Consider the following 23679-nt stretch of genomic DNA (forward strand, 5'->3'; position numbering starts at 1 on the left):
TTTTGATGAAAAAATAATAGTGATAGCTTTACTTTTTAAATATTTTTTAATGTAAATGGGATGCGATTTTCTATGCTTTTCTTTGATTCCTTTTTGGGGAGCATCATTTGGAGTGATAATAGTTTTCTTTTTCTCTTTTTAATTTTTAATTATTTCCCACTTTTTGGAAGACCACTAATTGGATTGGGACTTGAGCACACACTATTGTTTTACTCTCAAATTGCAGTCACCAAGATTCTGTGAGATATATATATATATATATATATATATATATATATCTATCTGTGTGTGTGTGTAAATGTACATGTATTGTATGTTTTACATTGTATAATACAAATTTTTAGGGGTAAATAAAATTAAAATGGGTAAAGTACATTAACACCCTTTGAGGTTTGTTAAAAAGATACAAATGAAATTTATCTCTTTTTTAAACAAAGACACTCCTTACATGAGAAATTGATCAAATTATACTTTGATCGTTTAGGGGACTTTACAATTTTAAAATTTGAACCATACATGAGAAATTGATTAAATTATACTTTGACCGTTTAGGGGACTTTACAATTTTAAAATTTGAACCAATCTACCCTCGTGAATTTATGCATTAAAAAAAGTAAAAAAATTAAAATTAAAATTAAAAATATTGGCAATCTCTTCTCTCTCAATGGACATACGGTGGGCCAGACGGCGCCAGACCATTCTAAGATCCATACTCTGGTTGCTCAAACTCGGGCCTTTGGGAATTTGGGTTTTTTTTAGGGGTAATTTTGTCCTTTTAATATGTTTGATATTTTACAATAAATTTGAATTTAATAATAAGGGTAATTTCGTCTTTTCAGGTGATTTAAGTCCTTGTTTGGTTCAAGTTTCGTATAAGGGGGTGTCTTTGTCCAAAAATCATGTAAGTTTCATTTGGGTGTCCTTTTAGTAAACTTGAAAGGGTCTGAGTATACTTTATCCAATTAAAATTGATTAAAATTTACTCCTATACAATTTGGATAGGTTTGATTTAGGAGTATTTTTCAATTGTTTTTCAATTTTGATGAACATTACAACTCCTGTGTTCTAGTTTAGGGCAAATTGAGTGCACCAGACTTGTGCAATTGTCAAATATGGACCGGTCGGTGACGAGATTTAGTTTAGATGAAGTTATAGCTATAAATGACGCGAAGTAGGATTCATGCAATTATGCTAGGTATGGAAGCACTAAATTGATCAAATTTAATTAAAATTTTGAATTAAATGTCGATTTGGTAATCCAAATAGCCACATAGGATGTAGTTCCACTTATAGTGACTTGCACCATTGTAGTGTCAAGTTGATAATGGCATGGGAGCATTTGCCCCAATTGTCCTTGTCTATTCCTTCTTTTCAAGTAGTGCATCGAAATTGAGAAAGGTCACAAACAAACCGACTGATTCATGAACAATTCAAGCTTCGCCGGAGCTAATATCGTGAACAATTTAAGCTTCACTCGAGCTTGCTTAGCTCGTGAACATGCTTATAAACCGGTGGTCATGAACATAATTAAGTCTGAACTCGAGTTTAAGATTGGGATCAAATTTGAAGTTGACTAAACGAGTTGAGGTCAAATTTGATTTTAAAATTTAACCCTAATGATGGGGTATCTTAGTGGCATTGAACTATAATTACTGGGGTCCATACAGTTGAGATTTAATCCTTATCCATATCATATGTGGTCCATGTCACCTTTAGCTTACTCAGGTACTACTACCTCATAATTATTTAATAAAAATGGTACCTGCACAATTAATGGTCTTGTAACCTGTGAAGTGTTACAAAAACTTATATGTGATGAGTTATAAATTAAATGAGACTAAGGTACGAAATTATTTATTTGGTAAAAATATAAAAATTCATGTCAACTCGATCTGTGTGATGTTTTGTTGGGTTCCATATTGGCGGCAAATTTAATGGACTAATAATATTCTTCTTTCTTAAAATTTCCGTCACTTAAAATATTTCTTCTACTATTTAAACAACTAAATAAAAAATAGTTATTTTTAAATTCAAATTTGAAAGCCAAAGTCTCGGTGGAATACCAATGGATTGATTGCAATTTGTAGTAGTCCGTTGTATTCGAATTGTATCAAATAAATATTATGTTATATGGATTGATACAAACATAATACGATTATTATTTATGTTAAAAAATCTTTTTACAAATGTAATATAATTATTATTTAAATAACAAGACACGTTATGCGTAACGTGTTTAGTAAATGAGTCGAGACGTATTTCATATGATAAAACACGTTGATTCGACATGTTTAATTAAATGAGTCATTTGTTACAAGAATATGACACATCTAGTTAAACGAATTAATTGAGTTACAAATGAATTGATGAATCAAATACGAACACGACATAATTATGATCCAAAAATAATTAAATCAAATGCAACCTACTTATTTCATATTAGATTCGAATTGTGTTACTGTGTAGTCAGCGTCAAGTATTCCCACCTCTAATTGAGACGCACTACACCCATGGACCACAATTTTTCACAAGTCAAACGTTCAACCGAAAATCTTTAGACAACCCTGTAAAAATGATTGGAGTATGGATGTGATAGGTTCGGACTGTTAACTTATGCTTGGATTTGAATTGCATCATACCTAAGTAAGTTTGAACTTAACACATTTGGGCCTAACTAATATAGCTCGGGTCAGAATATTCTAATTCTAAATCAAGTTGATTTAGATTCGAGTTGATCCATTCGAATTGCAGCCCTAATTCATTATATGAAGAAAAAAATAAATAATAATAAACTCTTTGATAAGACGAACCTAGCACAATTGGATGGTAGAACTACTAACATTCAATGTCTGAACGAACTGTATCTAGTGTACTAAGTGTGGGTTCAAATTCCATCCGCTCCGCAAGCCCGCGACTTAAATTTTACTCGTGTCATAAGATTGGTACAAGTGAGGAGTCATCCAATGAGAAGACTTTTTTAACAAATAAAAAAAGAAAAAAAGTTTGGGGACAAATGAGGCACAATCTTAACCCTACAAGGGTAGCATAGTCAGATGATGATAGGACTAACTTTCGGTGTTTGGAAAAATCGTACAAATCCCCTCACTGCGTTTGGACTTTAGCTCCATGGAACAATATGTTATTGCTGAAATATGGAAGAGGTCAAAACACTATGTATGGATGGTATGAACTGCCTAAACGATAATTCTTGAATGGTAAATAACCAGTTCAGATATTCATGACCAAAAAGTATTGGATTCTCTTTCGAGTAAGCCCTCAGAGGAGAAAGAAGGCTGGAATGCCAACAGATTGTTTATTATCCATTTTGGAAACGTCCAGTGCCAAAATCACGAATGAATTATCTGCTAACTTACGAGGCATAAGACTTAAATTTCACTCTTCCTATAATGGTATAAGACTTTTATTTTTATTTTTTATTGAAAAAAAGAAAGAAGAAGGGGTGTGGGGACAAATGAGGGAGAATCTTATCTTTTTTTGAACAAGTGACATTACAGTTTTGACACCGTGGGGTCATCCAATAAATAACACAGTACAGTCCTCCTAAAGAAGAAGCCTGATCCATGTAAGTGGGCATGTTTGGGTCACTTTCTTTGATGAGGAAAAGAAATGCAAGAAATTGAATAGATGGGGACGAGATTGTCAGAGTCCATTTCGTTGGTTTCACAGAATGACAAAAACACAAAAAGAGAAAGAGCTAAGCTAGGGACATCAGTAGTTCCCTTATTAACGTGATCTGGGTCAGCACAACTAGCTCTTACACCATGTGGTGCAGTGTTGATAAGATGAACTTTGGATCCATATATAACATATTCTGAGGGGTCGGACAAGATGAGTTTGGGATCCATATGTATCATACTGAATTCATTGACAAAATTAATTATTACGTGGGGTTTACGTTATATAGTTCTGGCCAATCACAACTTATACGAATGTAAAAAAAATTTGAATAAAAGTCATATATTTACTTACGTGTCCCTGACCATATAATAATTTCTTGAGGTCATATTGCTCTCCTCGTTATGATAATGATGGATGGTTCATTTTTGGATTCTAATGGCTTGGAAATTTTTACATGCTCTTGGTCAATCATAACTCCTAACAAAAGTAAAGGTGTTAAATTTATTCAATGGATTTTTTACTTGTTGGATTGTGATTGACCGTGTAATAATTTCTCATTGAATCTAATATTTTGAGATTGGATAAAGGTGAATCAATGTACCTTGCTAAGATTAGATCCAATCTTCTATCCTTGTGGAAATGAAAAAGAATTTTAGACATTTTCCTTTTGAAGGGAGGATTAGATAAATCCTATTGATCACAGCTTTCTCTAGACCTCGGGGGTGGGGGAACAAAACAAAAAAAAAAGCTTGAATGGTGATTCCTTGATCAGACAAGAATGAAAGGGGCGATCTCATCGTTCTTTCCACGAGATAGTTGAGTTGACATAGAGTCTTTGGCCATCGAGCACGGATCCAACATAGGACCAGCGGGGACGAAGGCCTCCACTGAATTTTTTATATTTTTATTTTATATCTCAATTTTTTTAGAATTTATGAAGATGCCCCACTGAATTGTTTTTTTTTTTTTTTTTTTTTTTTTTTACATTTTATATTTCAAATGTTTAAGAATTTCTGAAGATGCCCCCACTAAAATTACAATTCACCACCACTATATATATATATATATATATATATATATATTTTTTTTTTTTTGTGCATTTTATACTTTAAATTTTTAAAAATTTATAAAGAAAACCCCATTGAAATTAAAAAAATGAATCCACCATATAAGTTTACTCCCACAAATTAAAAGACTGCTCCCCCTTACAAAATTTTCTGGGTCCGTCACTGTCGACCATCACACAAGAATGAAAGGGGCGATCTCGTCATTCTTTCCACGAAATAGTTGAGTTGACATAGAGTCTCCGACCACAATGGAATTTATAGGTATTGTATACATGACTCTAGTTTTAGGTAATATTTAAATTTATAGGTGATTTTTTTTTTTTTTTTTCAACATTCTTGATCTCTAGCTCAAGTTTGAGCTCGAGGCCAAAATTAAGATCGAGATTGAACTTGACATTGACTGAGAAAGCGAAGCTCGTGACGAGTAATGTTATAGTTAAGTTTGATCACTCTTATATGGATCTATTTATATATCATAACTTTTATATATTTTTTTGAACCCTAAGGCTAGAACTCTTTATCTTGAAAAGCAAAAAAGTATCACTAAACTACGAAACCCTATGTCATATGCATGGCCAAAACTTATTGCACATTGGTGAGATTTTGAGTGACTCCCAAAGAGTTGAGCATACCCTCTATTATGCCATTCATTAACTAATAAAAAACAAAAAACAAAACCCATTAACCAGCAAACAAGATCGATCAAAGTCTATAACTCAGTATAACTCAGTGATATCTCGTTCTCTTTGCTGGAAAAAATATTAATAATAACAAGATCGAATAAAAAAAGAAGAGAAGAAGGGCAGGGACTGTCCCTACAACATTTTGGATGTTTGTAGCCAACCATGAATCTGTTTGTCGATTCAATTAATGGGCTATATATGGTCTGGTCTGGACACATCAATTCATACGAAATGGTACTGACACTATAAATAAAGTCACGTGCAATGCTTAATTTCTATAGAAACAAGGTACTAAGTTCAACTATTAAAAGAAGCTAGTGTAGGTATATGTAATATGATAAGTTGTTTTATAACATGACCAAAACTTCCTTAACAAAGCCAAAACAAAGGCTTAATGTTGGGGTGTGCTTTCTCCAAATTTTCAGTAAAGACCAAAGTTGAATAATTCTAACCTCATCTCCATTCTAGTACTTTTACATCGAAAGATTGAGCTCGTTCCTTGCCTATTATTATTAGAAGGTTGAATTTGTTCCTTACCCTCTTGTTAAAAAGTTAGATTCGTTCTTTACTTATTATTACTAAAATGTTGAATTTAACTATTGTTAAAAGGTTGAATTTGTATCTTACCTCGTACTGAAATGTGGATTCGTTCCTCCTTATTTCTTATTGGAAATACGGGATTAACCTCTTACTTCATGGATACCTACCACCTATCACCTAGTATGAATTTAAAAGAATAAAAGTTTTGTAAAGTTAAGATACCTTAAATATTTGCTTGTTATCACATACAGCATACCATAGTAGTTGTAGTAGTTAGATTTTTTTACTTTTTTTTTAGTTTTAAAATATGTTAAAAGAAAACTGAATGAAGCAGAAAGTCTTTTTGATATCATCGAAGGAGGGTAAGTCTAAAGAGCAGTGGTGGTGATGCATTATTGAACTGGCTATTTTTAGTGTTCGTTCTTATTAGTTTGGATCCTTTCCTGTTTAACACATCAAATTTATCCTCTGGTTAGTGATGCACCCTACAAAAATCTTGCGAGTTTTAGTCAACTTTTCAATATATTTGTAGGTTGTATCACTAATTTAGGCTCCGTTTGTTTCAACGGAAAATATTTTTTATATTTTCTGTTTTTAGGTAAAATATTTTTTTTATTTTTATTTTTCGATATTTCAAAAAAATTTAAGTCGAAGTTAAAGGCAAGTCCATCACGTGAAGAGCATGTAAAAATAAAAAAAAATAGCTTGTCACATTATGAAGAAGAATATATGAAAATCGTGGACCAAATTATAACATGAATGGTAGTGAAAGAGTCACCTAACGATTTGGCCATCGATTGAAAGGTCAGAAAAAGAAGAGACAGAGAGAAAGATCCAGTTAATTAGCTCATTCGCTTTGTTCTTATTTCTGCTGGAGTTTTATACGTGTCATGCTTCATATGGACATTGATTGATGTGCATATGTATCTTAACAGAGATTTTAATATATATATATATATAGTACACACACTACCTTTTGCTAAATAGATGGGTAGTAAAGAGCCATCAAAATCCATTCTGTTCATGACAGCCCCTTCTGATGGAATAGGAGGAACAATATTGAAAAGATACCCCTACCAAACTTTTTTTAAAAGAAATAGAAATTTTTACATAGATGATGGGCAACGAAAGATTGCTTCAGAGGGTTTAAAATGAAAAATAGGTTCTTTATATATAAAAATAAGAGTCTAACCCTTTTCAGATCGTCCAATAACGATTAGAGAAAGCCTCGTATAATAGGTTGGTCGTTTAGAGTAACGAGTACCGTTTAGTATAATGATAAAATTCAATGAGGATTGCATTATTTACTGTGCAAATAGTGACAAATGCCAAGTATATTTATACTCCATGTCAAGTACAATCTTATTAGGTCTAGATCTACAATACCTCTCACGGGCAAATCTATCAACGACGACAAAAATTCCATTTGGTGCCATCAAAATAATTGCATTCGAAATTTGTTGGAAGTGAAGTTTTCTAACCAATTGCAAATCATCACATAGAGAAACCTAGGAGAGTCATTTGACATAATAAATGCAGCCTGAAGATAGTTGCGATAAATTGTCAGACATCTAACCATACTTGATAACGTCATCCTCCACTCACATTAAGAAGAAATAATAATAACGAATTCATTTGACATAATAAATGCAGCCAGAAGAAAGAGCCGGGAAGACTACACTTGATAACATCATCCTCCAGTCATATAAAATAGTCGAATTAGTCCAAGAGCCGGACTCGTCATTTTACAAGAAGAAAATGATCTGTCACCAGTAGGAATCTCACCCAAAATTAATGCGCATGTTTGACAGTACGTCAAATTCATGCTCTAAAATGCAGCATAACTATGGTGCTATTTAAATGGCTCTCACTGCCTTGGCTTTCCTAAATTCTGCTAACAAGATTGTCAACTCAAATATATTACTCCACAGCTTATCCAGAGAACAAGCCAAGACTGATCAAATTGAAAGAACAAAATGAGATTCATCTACCGACACCGACAGGACACAGTATTATTTTTAACAAAATTGTATATTCTCTACATCAAATCCCCGTTAGTTTTTGCTTTAGAAAAGCTCAACTTTCAGCATCTCCAAGAAAATGAAACGTAAAAGTCTCTTCCCCATGCTACAACAGCAAGGCAAGGTCTTTTCTGGTCTAGTTTTCTAAAAACTACCACAACTCCTTTTTTTGCTTTTTTCTTAAAATCTCCAAATGCCTATTCCGAGTTACAAGAACTACCCCTCGTTCGAGTGCTTCGTACAGCTAGACTGGGTCTGCATGTTGGATCGTCTACTTCTTCTTCTTTGATTTGTTTGATTGTGCCTGAGTATATGCAGTTCCCTAAACAGAAAAAGTTTAAATAAATAAAAAGAAGAAAAAATATGACGCGAATCATCAATATATATATATATGCTTCAAGAGTGAACATGATTTAAGAAAATAATTACAATAAAAAGTGGGGATATTGTGATTGTGATACACACCTGCAGCCATTCATCCATTGAAGCATCAGTGGTCCCAGTTCCTACTTCCACCTTTGGCGCCCTCTTAGATTTCTGAATATTAAAGAGGAGAAGTTTAAAGAATTTGCCTCGGGGAGAAAATAAAAACCGAACTAAATGGGATATAAAGTCACGGAGAAATGCAGATAGACAAAAAAAAAAAAAAAAAAGATCCCTGTCCCTTCCTTTAGCCCACATGGCAAAACATTACCAGAATTGAAATATAAAGTGAAAAGAGAAGCTAAAGCATTTATTTGGAGGATTTAGGGGTGGAAACATGTGAAGGAGTTATAAAGTGTGATGAAGTCAGGAACAGGTGAAAGACAACTAAAGTGCTCGTATATTAAATTTTACAAATATAAAACTTCTACTAGATACCCCATCAAAGATGCATACTTGAGAAAAAAATTCATGTGTGCGTGTCTACTTTATGATCACAATGGATTTCATATGATATGTAAAAGTACTTTGTGAAAAGATATATTACTTGAACAAAATTCATACATGGCATTGATAACAAGGCCTCTTTTCAAATACCTCCACCAGCCCCACAAACCAAAATAAATAAATACATAAAAATAAAAAGAGACCAACAACAAACACCTCGTTTAAGAATCATTTTGATCATTTTTCAGTCTAAGTTCACATATTTTTCTAAATGCCGATGCCAAGAAAAAGTAAGATATCTTTCAGAAATAAAATAGTTAGAAGAGCATTGCCGGGTGAAATTAAGAATGTCAGATAGAATACATATAGAATTTGACATCAAAATTAGGTAAATGACATCCCAGATACATTTTATATCAACAACAGAGCTTATTATACATGGCGCATAGTAAGTACCTTGGAAAGTTGTTGTATCTGAGTTTGTATCCACAACGAAAGTAGGACAAGGAGTGCGATCAGAAGGCAAAACAGGAAAACAGACTCAACACTTACAAAAGCACCAGCCTCAATAACTTCAATGGTACCATTGTAGAATGTACTTTGGTATGGGCTCTGGTCTACTTCATAAATTACAGTGCCCACAAGATCAAAAGTTCCAGGCTGCAACAAAAGAGTCACCATATAGGCTTAACTCAGACTGAAGATTTGAGGACATTTAGAAAGAACCAGAATATATATATATATATATATATATATATAATCATTTCAAGGAAATTAATATGGTGTGCATAAGCTTCCACAGAAATGTAGCTACCTGCAAATATTTGCTGACAGCAAATATGTATGGAAAAGTAGCCTGAGCTGATGGAGGGACTGAAGCATTGTTAAAAGCCTAGAAAACGGAAACATATATGTGAACAACATATATAATAAGCCAAAATTATGATAATAACAGTAAAAATAACCAAAAAAAAGGTACTGAAATGATAAGATGAGCAATTTATATAGAAAATGTGGGAAGAATAACTAATTAAGCATGTAGACCAGATGATATACAGCTACTGAGAAACACCAAATATCTGAAGAAGCAAATCAATCTATGTTTTTCAGTTGAAAAAAGCAACACGCGGTGAACGGATGGATAATATAAATTCACAATTATGAAATGAAGCAACATCACATTTCACCACCACATGTAGATAACAACAACAAATGTGATTATGAACCTTAAGCTAAGCAAGTAGAGAATATATATATATATATATATATTTCATAATTCAAGTAGAGAATATTTATTTAGATATAATAACAGCATTACAAACAGAGTGTTGCTGCAAGAATCAACATTGAGTACATAATCAACACAAAGTTGCCTACCGCTAGAAATAATATATCTGATCGGTGCCTTTCTTAACCTTAATCAAGCTACAGATTTTTCCTCAACAAACTGCCACCAATTGTAAACTGTCTCATTCCCTACGTTTCAAATGTTTAATTACACTGAAAGCACTGGCAAATGGCAGATAATGCAGTCTCATTTTCCAATACTTCAAAGAAAATCATCTCTTGATAAAATTCCTATAACATACGCATCCTACATAGATCAACGAGGATTAGGTCAAATGTTATCAAAATACCACTGAGCTTTTAGCTCAATTGAGGTTCCAAGTCCCTTTGGGGACAATAGCGGGTGTGTACGAGAGAGTGAAGCACATAACGGTTGTCTTGAGGAGTATGAAGGCAGCCCATTCTGTGACTTCGTATACATATGGACAGCCCATTCTGTGGATGCCACAAACCATAAACAAAGTAAAGAGTAAAGTACCATTTGGCTAGAGAATTACTTCCCCTCTAAATACACCCTCCTGCTATACGATAACCTGGGACAAGAGAGGGTCCCAAAGTGCCCAAGTGTTTTGATTCCCTACAATGGGATGTACCTTAATGCGACCCTAAGTGAACCAAAGCACGTTGTTTGTCTTATTGGATGTTCAAGAGTTCCAACTTCACAGGAAGCAAAAGCATCATCATAACAGGGTTGTGACCTTCTTTATTCACCTAGATGGCAGACACTCTACCACGGTTATCTTGAGGAGTATGAAGGCACTCCAATACCCAGGACAAGTTTCATTCATCATATGGACCACACTTGTAATAAGGCCCACCAATTTTTGTACCTAACATATTCTCCACAAGTGACATCAAATTTGATATCAAATCAAGAAATATTCATATTTTGTGCAGATATCTTCTTCGAAGTGGTGAATAATATAGGACGATACACTAAGATCCAAATTCCTTATGAGATGATTCCAAACTCAAAAGTGAGAAGTTGAATACCTAGAGCATGCGATTGAAGATTAATAGAAAGATCAAAAGATTGTGTTGATCGCTTAACCGCGATCAAAGATATGATAGCTGCCCTTTAAATAAACAATCTCATGATGTTCATGACAAAGATACACTCCCTCCGTCCCAAAAAAATGTCCCCCTTTTTCTTTTTGGGACGATCTAAAATAAGAGTTCCTTCTGAAAATTCAATGTACAAAAAGTGAAACTTTCGTAAATTATCTAACTTTTATAAACACACACACATGCACCCATGGAAAGACATATCCATGTATATGGGCAATATGGCAAGACTAACATGTGTTTTTGGATATCAGGGACACCAAAATATGATTTTAAAAAATTCAAAGTGTTTAGGACAACAAGCAATGAACATGGATCCTAGAGGAAAACAAGTTGAGATATATATATATATATATATATATATGAATACTCCCAATACAAGTCATCATTATTATGATATAAAAGACGAAACAAATAGCACTAAATAACTACAAATATAAATGAAAATCAATTAATGGGAGAAAAATGTCAAATCAGAAGTGACGATTTTCATGGGAATAAGAATGCAGAATTTTTCTTGAATGGCTTGACTCGCAAATATCATTTGTGGCATGACATCTTAACCAAATTTAAGAAATACTTGAGGGGGTAGTACAGATGTGGTAGGCAAGAGCTGTGAAGTGGTTAGATGGGATGAGCTGAAAATAATTTTAAAGGGTAGATTCCTTTCCATGGACTACCAACAGTGTCTTTCTGTAATTTAAAGAGGTACTTGCAGAAAAATACTGGGATGAACTAAGAATCATGAATCCTAATCACACTATGATATGCAAAAAAAACAATGCTGATGAATATGCAAAAAAAAAAAAAGTTATAACCATCCATTACAGCACGCTTAGTGAATCCGAAGAGGTACTTGCAGAAAAAAACTGGGATGGACTAAGAGTCATGAATCCTAACCACAATATGATATGGCAAGCACTAGATTATGGACCGTGGAAGAGAAATTTCAAGTTGTTTGACAAGAAGTTGAAGTGATTATAATTAATACACGAGCCCACATCAGATGTTTCAATCTCTATGTTAACATCATCAAATATAATTTTGACTCTCAGAAGATAAGTCAGAATCAACAACATCCAGTGGTTTCAAGTTTGTCAAAAAAGGGTAACCTAGCCACAAGACCTGCAAACTGTTGTATGAAGTTCGCAGCGAAAGATTAAAAAAATTAATAGATAAATAAAACACAACCGAAGAAAGAATGATATCTCTCATCTCAAGGTCGATGACAACACAAATGGAAAGTTACTATTGTGTCAGATTAGAATACATCTTTCAGCACATTATGATTTGCGACAAAATTTTATATCTTGCACTAGAACTGTGACTCGTGAGTGTAAAAATGCATTTTTCGTTGGTTAACAATGGTAGATTCTCCAAAAACTTTGTTTCTATAGATTTTTTTTTTTTTTCCCCGATTACTTGGGGCTCAAAGAATTACTAGTAACTAGACCTTATCTGGTTTCATGGTTAGATCAAGAGGTAAACCAACAAATACCTTAAGAGGCTTCAATTTTGAAAAGAGACTTGCTAAATGAGCAAGTCCTGTGGATTGAGGCAATACCAACATTGACATCTCAAATTATATCAAGGAAATAATGGAACTATGATAATGGTAATACACAAGACATGCAGGCCAACGTATATACATTATAGTAATCAAAGCCTATGTTATACATGGACTCGGGTACGGGTGTCGGATACGGGTATGTATCCATGTGTCAGACGTGTCAAATCTCCAAACAAAAGGACATACGGACACGGTTAAATATTCATTTTATTAATTATTTTATTTTATTTTCTAAAATAAAGTAATGTTTTTATCTAATATAATGTTCAATATAGATATTTAAATCTTTTTAAAGTAAAAATATAATGTAATTGAATGATTGGATATGTTTTGTAAGTACATGTCTAATCAAAAGTGTAGGACGCATATCCCATACCCATGTCCGAGGGATATGTGTCCGACATGGGTACTTAACTACTTTTGAAGAGTCCATGTAACAAAGATCAAAGCGGGGTGGGTAGATCACTTGTCAAAGGTGGTGTAAAAAAGCTTATAGACAACATTTGCAATAAATTACTGGACCTAATTCATCAGAGCCGAATTCCTGTGATCAAGGGTACTTAATGCAATCAAGATTGAGAATCAACTACTACCTAGGTGAAGGATCAAATTTCAATAAGAAGATGATTTACAAAGCTGGGTTTCTTCGAAGCTAGATTTTTTTTTTTTTTTGATAAGTAAAATGTATAAAAGGCGTTCAAAAGGGGAACGCGTCCCAAGCTATACAAAAAACTGAAACTATAATCTCAAGGAACCCACAAAGTCCACAATATCCTCAATGGAGGAAAAATCTCTCCCCCAACCCCAACAAAAAAGAGTACAAATAATAGAGAATTTCAACACCCCAATGAAGGCCTCCTTCCCATCAAAAGATCTTCTATTCCGCTCTTTCCAAATGCTCCACCAAACACAAAAGGGGGTTACCCTCCAGAAGACTCTCGCCTGAGCCCCCACCCATTGGCCCCTCCAAATATCCAGCAAATCCCAAGATGTCCGAGGCATAACCCAATGAATACCAAACAAATCAAAAATGATACTCCAACAATCATGAGCCACAGGACAATGCAGCAACAGGTGATCCACTGACTCCCCATTCAACTTACAAAGACCACACCGATTAACAATAATATGTCTTCGTTTCCTCAAGTTATCCAAAGTCAAAATCTTGCTCCAAGCTACAGTCCACACGAAAAAGGCCACCCTAAGAGGCGCCTTAGACAACCCACACCATCTTCCACGGGAAGGAAGCGCCATGAAAACCAGAAAGGCATACAAAAAAAGACCGGACCTGGAACATCCCCTGAGAAGAGTGCACCCAAAACAGGGAGTCAACACCGGTGCCCTCCACCTCCTGTCTGTACAAGAGAGCCAACAAGCCAGTGACATCATCCAACTCCCAATCCTGAAAAGATCGCTGGAATCGCACATCCGAAGATAACCTCCCGCTATCAAGGCGATAGCAATTAGCAACCATAGTATGTTTGTCAACAGCAATCCTGAACAGCCTTGGAAACAAAAGAGCCAGAGGCCTATCCGTGCACCAGGGATCCTCCCAAAACCGGACAAACCTTCCATCCCGAACTTTGAATCTAACATGTTTGGAAAACTCGTCCCATCCTTTTCCAATGGCCCTCCACACCCCTACTCCACTAGCAGACCTGACTGGCCTAGCTGACCACCACCCTCTCCTCCCCAAAGCGACAGGAAATAACCCTTCTCCATAATCTATGCCTTTCACTGCCGAATCTCCAAAGCCACTTACCAAGGAGAGCACTGTTAAAGGGGGCCAATCTCCTAATCCCAAGCCCGCCCAACTGAAGAGGCCTGCAAACCTACTCCCACCTGACAAGATGATACTTAAACTCCTCTCCACGACCCCCCCAAAGGAAGTTACGTTGCAACATCTCCAGACGGCCAACAACTGAGGCTGGAACCCGAAAGAGCGAAAGAAAATACGTTGGAAGGCTTGACAAGACGCTTTTCACTAGCGTAACTTTACCACCCTTGGAGAGATATTGTTTTTTCCAACCAGCTAATCTTCTTTCGACCCTCTCAATCACCGGGTCCCAACTTCCCACCCTCCTGGCCGAGTCCCCCAGCGGCAAACCCAAATACAAGATAGGGAAACGTTGTAATTTCCTTAGTTGTAACCTCTTTAGTAGTTGTAAGCTACTTATCACCTTGTCGAGGTGGCCTTTTTAGCTGCTTGTCAGCTACTTTTCATCGAGGACCTTGCTTCTAAGCTGTTTCTCACCTACTTGCCGTTGAAGTCACCTTGTAGGTTTAAGTACCCCCCATGAAATATCAAGCTTGACTATCCTAGATAGAGTTTTCTCCTATAAAATGATTTTTGAAGAGAAAAGAAAAGCATCTTCTTTATTTTTAGGAATTCTTTTGATTCCCATAAATCACCATATTCAATCCATTCTTTCTTGAAATTGCAAAAAATTATTCTAAAACAATATCTTACAAATTTCAGCATTAATTCACAGGTGGCCATCTCAAAAATCAATGTTTCTTGCATCCTCACACTTCAGCGCCCCCCTATAACATAAACATATATCATTACTAGATTGAGAATCAACTTCTGACTAGGTGAAGGATCAAATTTCAATAAGAAGCTGGGTTTCTTTGAAGCTAGATGATTTAGCATCAATACTAGATCTGAGAAACATTTACTTATTAGGGATGTGATTGTAATTTCCTTAGTTGTAAAGTAACCTCTTTAGTAGTTGTAAGCTACTTATCACCTTGTCGGGGTGGCCTTTTTAGCTGCTCGTCAGCTACTTTTCATCGAGGACTTCTAAGCTGTTTCTCACCTACTTGCCATTTAAGTCACCTTGTAGATTTAAGTACTCCCCATGAAATATCATCCTTGACTATACTAGACACAGTTTTCTCCTATAAAAGGATTTTTGAAGAGAAAAGAAAATCACCGTCTTTATTTTTAGGACTTCTTTTGATTCCCATAACTCACCATATTCGATCCATTCTTTCTTGAAATTGCAAAAAATTATTCTAAAACAATATCTTGCAAATTTCAGCATTAATTCACAGGCGGCCATTTCAGCGCCCCCCTAGAACATAAACATATATATCTATATATAAACAGATAAAAATAAATCAACCTCTCCCCGTCCTCTCTCAATTCTCCATTTCTGCAGATATAAATATATATATATGAACATTATATAATACCAGAATAATGATCACAAACATCACGTGTGCAACATGTCAGTAACTTAGATTAGCATCACCTTCTTAAGTGATAAGGCAAAAGACAGTTGAGAACAGTCAGAATTCTCATACAAACAACGTCACGAAACTAAAGCATTCTGGCTGCCTCAAGGAATACCAGTATCTACTAGATTCCTAACATTGATAGGGAAAAAAACAAAAAAAAAAAACAGAGTCCTATCCTTTAGCTTGACTGCAAGGAGATAACTCTAGTATTGATTCAACAAGAAAAAATTCCAGACTGATAACTCACCCATAACACAAGTATCGATTCAATAAGAAAAAGTTCCAACCCACTTTTCCCATTCACTAAGTGGCCATTTGGCATTGTTGTAACTAAGGAAAAGGAACTTTTAACTGTAGAAGTAACTAAAAAGTGTGGTGTGTTAGAAAAGTGTTTAGTAATACATCACGAAAATTACTTTTCATGCGAGAACTTAGAAGTACTTTTAATTTGTTTGGGAACATATTACTTAAAGCACTTCTAACATTAACTTTACAACAATGCCTTCCATATAGCAATTTTATCATTCGACCAACAAGAACAGTAACAAATAAAAATAATAATAATAATCTGTCCGTACTACAGACTTACATTTGCTCATGAAATGATACGTGCAGTCTCCAGATATCATGAAAATTCCTCATTTCAGAAAATTATACAAGGACAAGATGTTTTGAGTTTCTTTTTTTCAAGTGTTTTGGATATTAGTACTTGTATTACACATACTCTGAATACATTTGAGTTTAGTAGATTCAATAATCGTAGATGTATATTGACTTATCAGTGACAAAATAACATATAAATAACATATGGTGCTTCACCTTTCGAGAAAAAAAGCAAACAAACAAAGAAAATATGGTGCTTGATTATACACACAATATACCTTGCAACCAATTTGTGGATGAATCTTCACTTGCTTTTCTTATTTATTTATTTATTTGAAGTTTTTTTTAGTTTTCTCCAACTCATTATTTTTAATGAATTATGTGATTAGTATAAAAAGTATTTGAGTTGGAAGCAAACCTTGTATCAATGAATAAAACCTATCTCACTATAGGGAAAACATTATATTGAAAGCAAACCAGTCTCTACAATGTACAGTAATGTTTAATTGAGTTGAAAATCAAAGGAAATCCTAGTTTTACTTGCATAGATACTATGTTGTATAATTCATTAAGCAAACCAAGGAAAGCTTGTTTGATTTAAGGAGGGAACTTTTAGAAATTATATCATTATGTGATTAAATGAACTACTTTTAAGTAGTATAGAATCTGGTGTATACATACATTATATAAATTCGTGAAGGCTGAGACTCAAAACAATGAACCATTCCTTCCCCAAGATTGATTACAGAGAAAAGAAAAAGACAAGCAAAAAGCCTAGTCCCCAACTATATAATCTAAACTAAAATGATGCATTAAAACTAGAGATTTCCAATAAGATGGTAAAAATAAAACTCAAATTTTGATACAGTAAGAAAAATATAGTGAAGAGAAGAGTGTAGTACCTAAAGGTTCTAAAGTTAAGATAGGTTTAGCTGAATCATCTGAATCATTCAATTATAGTAGGATAAATATACAAACAAGGGTGTTCGTCTTTAAGAAAGAATAGAAGGGATAACCTTGTCCATAGAATAGTTACCTTCAATTTTGGTACCTAGACAGCTAACGCAGTTTGAAAAGCTACACGTTTGAGCTTTAGCTAAAAGCTCAATTGGATCAAAATCTCTTACCATTTAAAAAACACTTCATTTTGTTACCGAACACAAGTTTAAGCAAATTTCCAAATTGCAAAACACTTTTACTTTACACAAAGGCAATGCCATACATGCCCTAAATTCTACATGTATATATATATATAAAGACACATACATATATAATTGGTACAAAGTAAGATATGCATTAAACCTGGATATTTACTTAGTTCCATCGAAATATATTGCTTGATCTCCAAAATACTTGAAATAATAGCATTTCAAAAAGACTCCATATAAGATCTCCCATAAGACCATTTAACTTTTTTAAAACTTAATAAATATAGGTTGACTACAAATCTTTAATGAGAAAGGAATGAACTTGGGCTCACTAGTTCTTTTGGACCTACAAGAGCTAACACGCCTCCTTTGACTGAACCTAAACTTGTCCATAGAAAATAGTTACCTTCAATTTTGGTACCTAGACAGTAATGCAGTTTGAAAAGCTACACATTTGAGCTTTAGCTAAAAGCTCAATTGGATCAAAATCTCTACCATTTAAAAACACTTCATTTTGCTACCGAACACAAGTTTAAGCAAATTTCCAAATTGTAAACACTTTTACTTTACACAAAGGCAACGCCATACATGCTATAAATTCTGTATGTATATATAAAGACACATACATATATAATTGGTACAAAGTAAGAGACGCATTAAACCTGGATATTTACTTAGTTTCATCAAAATATATTGCTTGATCTCCAAAATCTTGAAATAATAGCATTTCAAAAAGACTCCATATAAGATCTCCCACAAATAAGACCATTTAACTTTTTAAAACTTAATAACTATAGGTTGACCACAAATCTTTAAAAAGAAAGGAATGAACTTGGGCTCACTAGTTCTTTTGGACCTACAAAAGCTAACACGCCTTCTTTGACTGAACCTAAACTTGTCCGTAGAAAATAGTTGCCTTCAATTTTGGTACCTAGACAGCTAACGCAGTTTGAAAAGCTACAAATTTGAGCTTTAGCTAAAATATCAATTGGATAAAATATCTCTACTATATAAAAACACTTCATTTTGTTACCAAACACAAGTTTAACCAAATTTCCAAATTGCAAATAATTTTACTTTACACAAAGGCAATGCCATACATGCTATAAATTCTATATGTATATATATAAAGACACATACATATATAATTGGTGCATAGTAAGAGACGCATTAAACCTGGATATTCACTTAGTTCCATTGAAATATATTGGTCGATCTCCAAAATACTTGAAATAATAGCATTTCAAAAAGACTCCATATAAGATCTCCCACAAATAAGACCATTCAACTTTTAAAAAACTTAATAAATACAGGTTGATCACAAATCTTTAAGGAGAAAGGAATGAACTTGGGCTCGCTAGTTCTTTTGACCTACAAAAGCTAACACGCCTCCTTTGACTGAACCTAAACTCAACAACTGCATCATGGAAAGCACAGTTGGCATTAGAGTAGGTCTTCCTAATAAAGCAACTTTAGGGCCTGAGTAGTCTCATTCACAATAAATAGACTATTCTAGGCACTTCACTTATCGGAGTAGATAACAAGTTTTTGATGAAAAATTGCCCGTTTGCTGAATCAATCAACTCTTTTGTAAATATGGAATCAGAAGTGTCCTTTTATATCTTAATTGCCAAATTCCTATGAGAATTGAGATAAAAGATTTCTCAAAAATATGCTTATCAAAAAAAGATTGCTCTAAAATTTTCCCCAAAAAAAAAAAAAAAAAAAAAAAAAAAGGAATCCTGCTTCAGATCAATTCCCAGCAAGATGAAAAGCAAATTAGAAGTATATTAGTCTTCTGTTGAATTTCAAAGTGAAAGAACATGGTACCATATACTTACAATTATTTCTTTAAGAAATTTCAAGTCAATCACCACTACGATGGTCCATTTTACTTGCTTCAACTCAATTCCTATATGGTGCATCCAAAGGTTGATTGTAGGTCGATTTACACAGGATTAATTGGACAGATGTTAAAAGATTGATTATAGTTGGTTATAGTTGAGATTAAAAGATTCATTTATGAAGATCAAGAAGGCCAAACAAATTAAAAATACATACTATTTTGAGACCCATAGTCAAAGTTCAAGGATGAACACCCAGACTGACCAACTGTATTATATGCCCATGCAGATATTGAGCCCAAGTACAAGCTAGCTAATAGAGTCACAATCAACTATAATGTATTGAGTCTCCAATTTTTTTCCCTTGAAAAGTTTATTAGTTTTATTTTGTATATAATTAATTATTTATGCACTATCTATTTCAAGTGTTGTTACTTTTATGTTCTTAAATATAAAGCACTATCTATTTCTTGGGAAATATGTACATCTAGCTTATAGTGATTAAAGGCTCAAAGCGCAGAAAGGCGCCAAGGTCTCCTAGAGCCTAAGCACAATGCACAACTTAAAGCATGAGCCTAATTAAAGTAAGGCATGTGTGTAATAGAAATGAATATTAAATTTAAGAATACAAAAAATAAAATATAATATGCAACACAAACTAATCAAGATCAGAATAAGGCAATTATTCAGCATATTAATTCAACAGATCAGCTAAATCAGTATATACTATACATCTATATATATATCTTTTTTCATTTACATATTAATTCAACTAAATCAATGCACATGCATAACAATTCAGATATGTAATACAGCTGATCAAAACTTCTTTATAAATGGAACTTGACATGTAAACTTGGAGGGTAAACCAATGTGCATAAATCAAATCATAGAATTAGAAATGACCAATACGAACATAACTAGAAAGGATAGAATTATAAATTATCACATTTGGGAGATGCTTGGTAGTTGCTGTAGTAGATTTTAAACATATGTATTATTGTCATATATATTTAGAATCAAGAACTAGACGCAATTAATGTAAGTACATAATCATTAGCCCATGAATTCCAAATGTACAATAAAAATTAAACAATATGATCCACCAAATATGAGAATGATGCAACATAAAGTATGTAATTCATAGTCATTTACAAAAGAAAAAGAAAACAATGTATTGATTAAAAAATACGAGGCCCACTTTTGTTAGCCTCACTGAAGGGGCCTAACCTGTAGTAGGTTGAGGTGCCGCTCCGGCTGAGCCTTGAGCCTGGGCTTTTTTTTGGAGCCCAAGTGGTCACCTTTAACAACTAGATGGTTCAAGCATCTTGTTTATTGTACAAACTGTAAATATTGAATAAGGGAATGATAAAAGGGAGATGGAGTTCTTTTTGTAATCTGATCTACACTTTTGTGTTACTGGATGAGCTAGACCCCTCCCACCAAGCAATCAAGCGTATTGCTTGGACAGGTTGACATATTGTCTATTTAGAGGGGTCAATCAATTCCACCCTCTCCAATTATGGATTATCAATTTGTCCCTCCAACAAAGCGAAAGAATCTAGTGTCATCTTATTAGCAGCTGCAGCCCAAAAGCTTTATTTCAGCTGCGTTATTTTGATTGCAGATCGGCCACCCTTAGCCATTTAAAATGAGTCACAAAATAAATTGAGAAAGCTCAACAATTCTGAAGCATATGTTAAGTCTTCCATTAACATTCTTACGGCCAATGGTACAGCCAAACAATTTGGTAATGCACGAACTTCCATGAACTTTATGCAATATGTTACCTGACCAAATTATAATGAGAAAGACCCATCTTTTTGTGTGTTTTTGGTGCTATCACGCACACCATCGAGACGAAAAAAATGTAGCCAAACCCATTCAATCAAGATAAAGGCAAGGAATATGGTGATTCAATCAGAATACCTTCTTAACATAAGAGAGAAATAGTTTACAGCACCCTCTTACACTAGTTAGAACTTGTCTCTAAACATTCAATCAATGAGAACTGGACCACACAATTGCACATGAGTCCTAATATGTTAGTATTATTTTACAGCCAAGTAAATCTAAACCAAATGCTTTCAAAAATTCTGTTGGCATTTGTCAAAGTACTTGGAACAAAAATATGAAACAATCAGGCAACCCCCAAAGTTAGGTAAGACAACCAGGTAGATAGAAAGAAAGACAAGCTACATATGAAATAGTCAATTTTGCAAAGCATAGTCGCTTATTTAGAGATCAAGAACATATAACCATCAACATAAATGCTACTAAACCAATAATTACCTGTGCAGAAAGATTTTGGACCAGCATTCGGTGATCATAAGGAAGATGAACAGTGGCCTTAATTGCAATGACATTGACACCTAATTCACCTGTTTTATTCATTCAAAAGCAGTAAGTGAGTTAAGCTGTTTAGGTACTCGATAACACTATACAGAGAAGGCTAAGAAGCAACGACGGAAAAATAAAAACTTAATAAATCTCAAAGATGTGTGCAGTTAGCACAACCACATTAAGAAAAAAAATATGAAACTTTATAAGCAAAACCAACACATCAATAACATTAATACCTAAAGAAAAGAAAAACAATGAAAAAAAAAAAAATCAACAACTAATGGCTACCAAAAAGCAAAACATTACCCTCATTTTTTATTCCAACTAATAGTTCACTCTCTTCTCCTGCAGCTATCACTGCAAAAGAAAGAAACCAACTGAATACACATCTTTCAAAGGTAAATTTAAAAAAGGAAACAACAGAATCTTAGGGAAAAACTAAGAAAAAAACTATATTTCTATAATAGATAAGATTCTGACCTCGTCCAGGATTTTTTGGGAAAAAACAAACTGTTTCTATTCCTGGAGCTGGACTGTAATTCCCATCACCAAAATCTTGAGCATCCTCACCAATAATACCAAGATCACTAACTTCTGCAGCAGCTTCTGCACCTTCCACGTCCGAGTCGGCGTCGGAATCACACTGAGCAACTATTAAGCAACACAATAATGAATTTAAAAAAATTGTGCAGCCTTTCCAACATCAATAAAATTGACCATCATCCCGAAACAATTAAATCAAAAAACAATTATTCAAAAAAGTTAAGTAGATTTCCAGGACAATATCAAGAATAACTTTATAACCTAGAAAATAACAGAGTCATATGCAGTATGTCCAGTACCAAAGTCAGAGAACAATTATTAAAAGAAAATTTACACCAAAAAGGAACAAAAGTTTCACTAATCCAAATAAAACCCAGAAACCATCAAGTCAGAGTACAATTAATCAAAGAACAACCAGTATCTACAGAATAATATGGCAACATGACTGCCGTCTAGTAAGTACTAAGTCAACAATCTATTTCATTCAACCTATTTAGCCTTTATGGGCAAAAATTCTTTAAACTTTGGCTCAAAAAGCGAAAAAAAAAAAAAAAAAAAAAGTACTTCCAAGTGACAAAACACACATACTTTTTAAGATAATATCATGAACGCAAAAAACTGATCCATAAGAGCCGCAAGCATTTCCAATCTAAATCAAATCCATGCGGATATTTCAAACATGCATGCATCAGAATTTGAATGAAACCATACCAAACAACAACAAAAATCCACCATTAATTACAAACAATAATCAAAATGAAACAGATTAACATATTTTGCACGAAGGAGTATCAAACCTAATAGAATCAGATCTCATTTCGATAGATCAACAGGATATTAATGAAGATGCAAGTAAGAAACTGTAAACATTTTAATTATGGAATATTCATGTAACGACTGTGTGTGTGTGTGTGTATATATATATAACACTAATCTCATCGAAACAGACTATATATGAAATTTGAGTATATAATGGATCTAGATCTTAGATGCGAACCTTGGAGGAAGGGAGCGGTGAGGAGGAGGAGGAGAGAGAGAAAGAAGAAAACCCTAATCTTCATTTCTAGAGAGAGAGAGAGAGCGCGAGGACGAAAACGAAGACGACGAGAGAAGATACTATCCGGCGCTCGGGTAAAATGAAAAGCCGAGCTTT

At 34.0% G+C, this 23679-nt stretch overlaps 1 protein-coding gene across 1 annotated transcript; it reads right to left on the minus strand.

Annotated features, from left to right (window-relative positions):
• Window positions 1–7832: 7832 nt before the first annotated feature.
• Window positions 7833–23679, minus strand: LOC132303408 (translocon-associated protein subunit alpha-like). Its single transcript, XM_059800642.1, has 8 exons — window positions 23524–23679; window positions 22464–22634; window positions 22290–22340; window positions 21933–22021; window positions 9635–9712; window positions 9277–9480; window positions 8416–8487; window positions 7833–8272 (listed from the first exon to the last, which is right to left on the minus strand). The coding sequence occupies exons 1-8, from the start codon at window positions 23585–23587 to the stop codon at window positions 8222–8224; spliced, it is 780 nt and encodes a 259-aa protein (XP_059656625.1). The 5' UTR covers window positions 23588–23679; the 3' UTR covers window positions 7833–8221.

This window comes from Cornus florida, unplaced genomic scaffold, assembly GCF_030987335.1.
Source record: "Cornus florida cultivar Cherokee Brave unplaced genomic scaffold, ASM3098733v1 CherokeeBrave_3.0.0_Hap2_Chr04, whole genome shotgun sequence".
Lineage (NCBI taxonomy): Eukaryota > Viridiplantae > Streptophyta > Magnoliopsida > Cornales > Cornaceae > Cornus > Cornus florida.

Bases quoted from the DNA above. Each gene is read 5' to 3' on its own strand.
- LOC132303408 (XM_059800642.1), bottom strand. From the start codon at position 23,587: ATGAAGATTAGGGTTTTCTTCTTTCTCTCTCTCCTCCTCCTCCTCACC. The intron at 9,713-21,932 runs GTAATTATTGGT...TCCGTTTTCTAG, and splicing joins TCCAAAATCTTTCTGCACAG to GCTTTTAACAATGCTTCAGT. The intron at 9,481-9,634 runs GTAGCTACATTT...CTTTTGTTGCAG, and splicing joins CTGTCAGCAAATATTTGCAG to CCTGGAACTTTTGATCTTGT.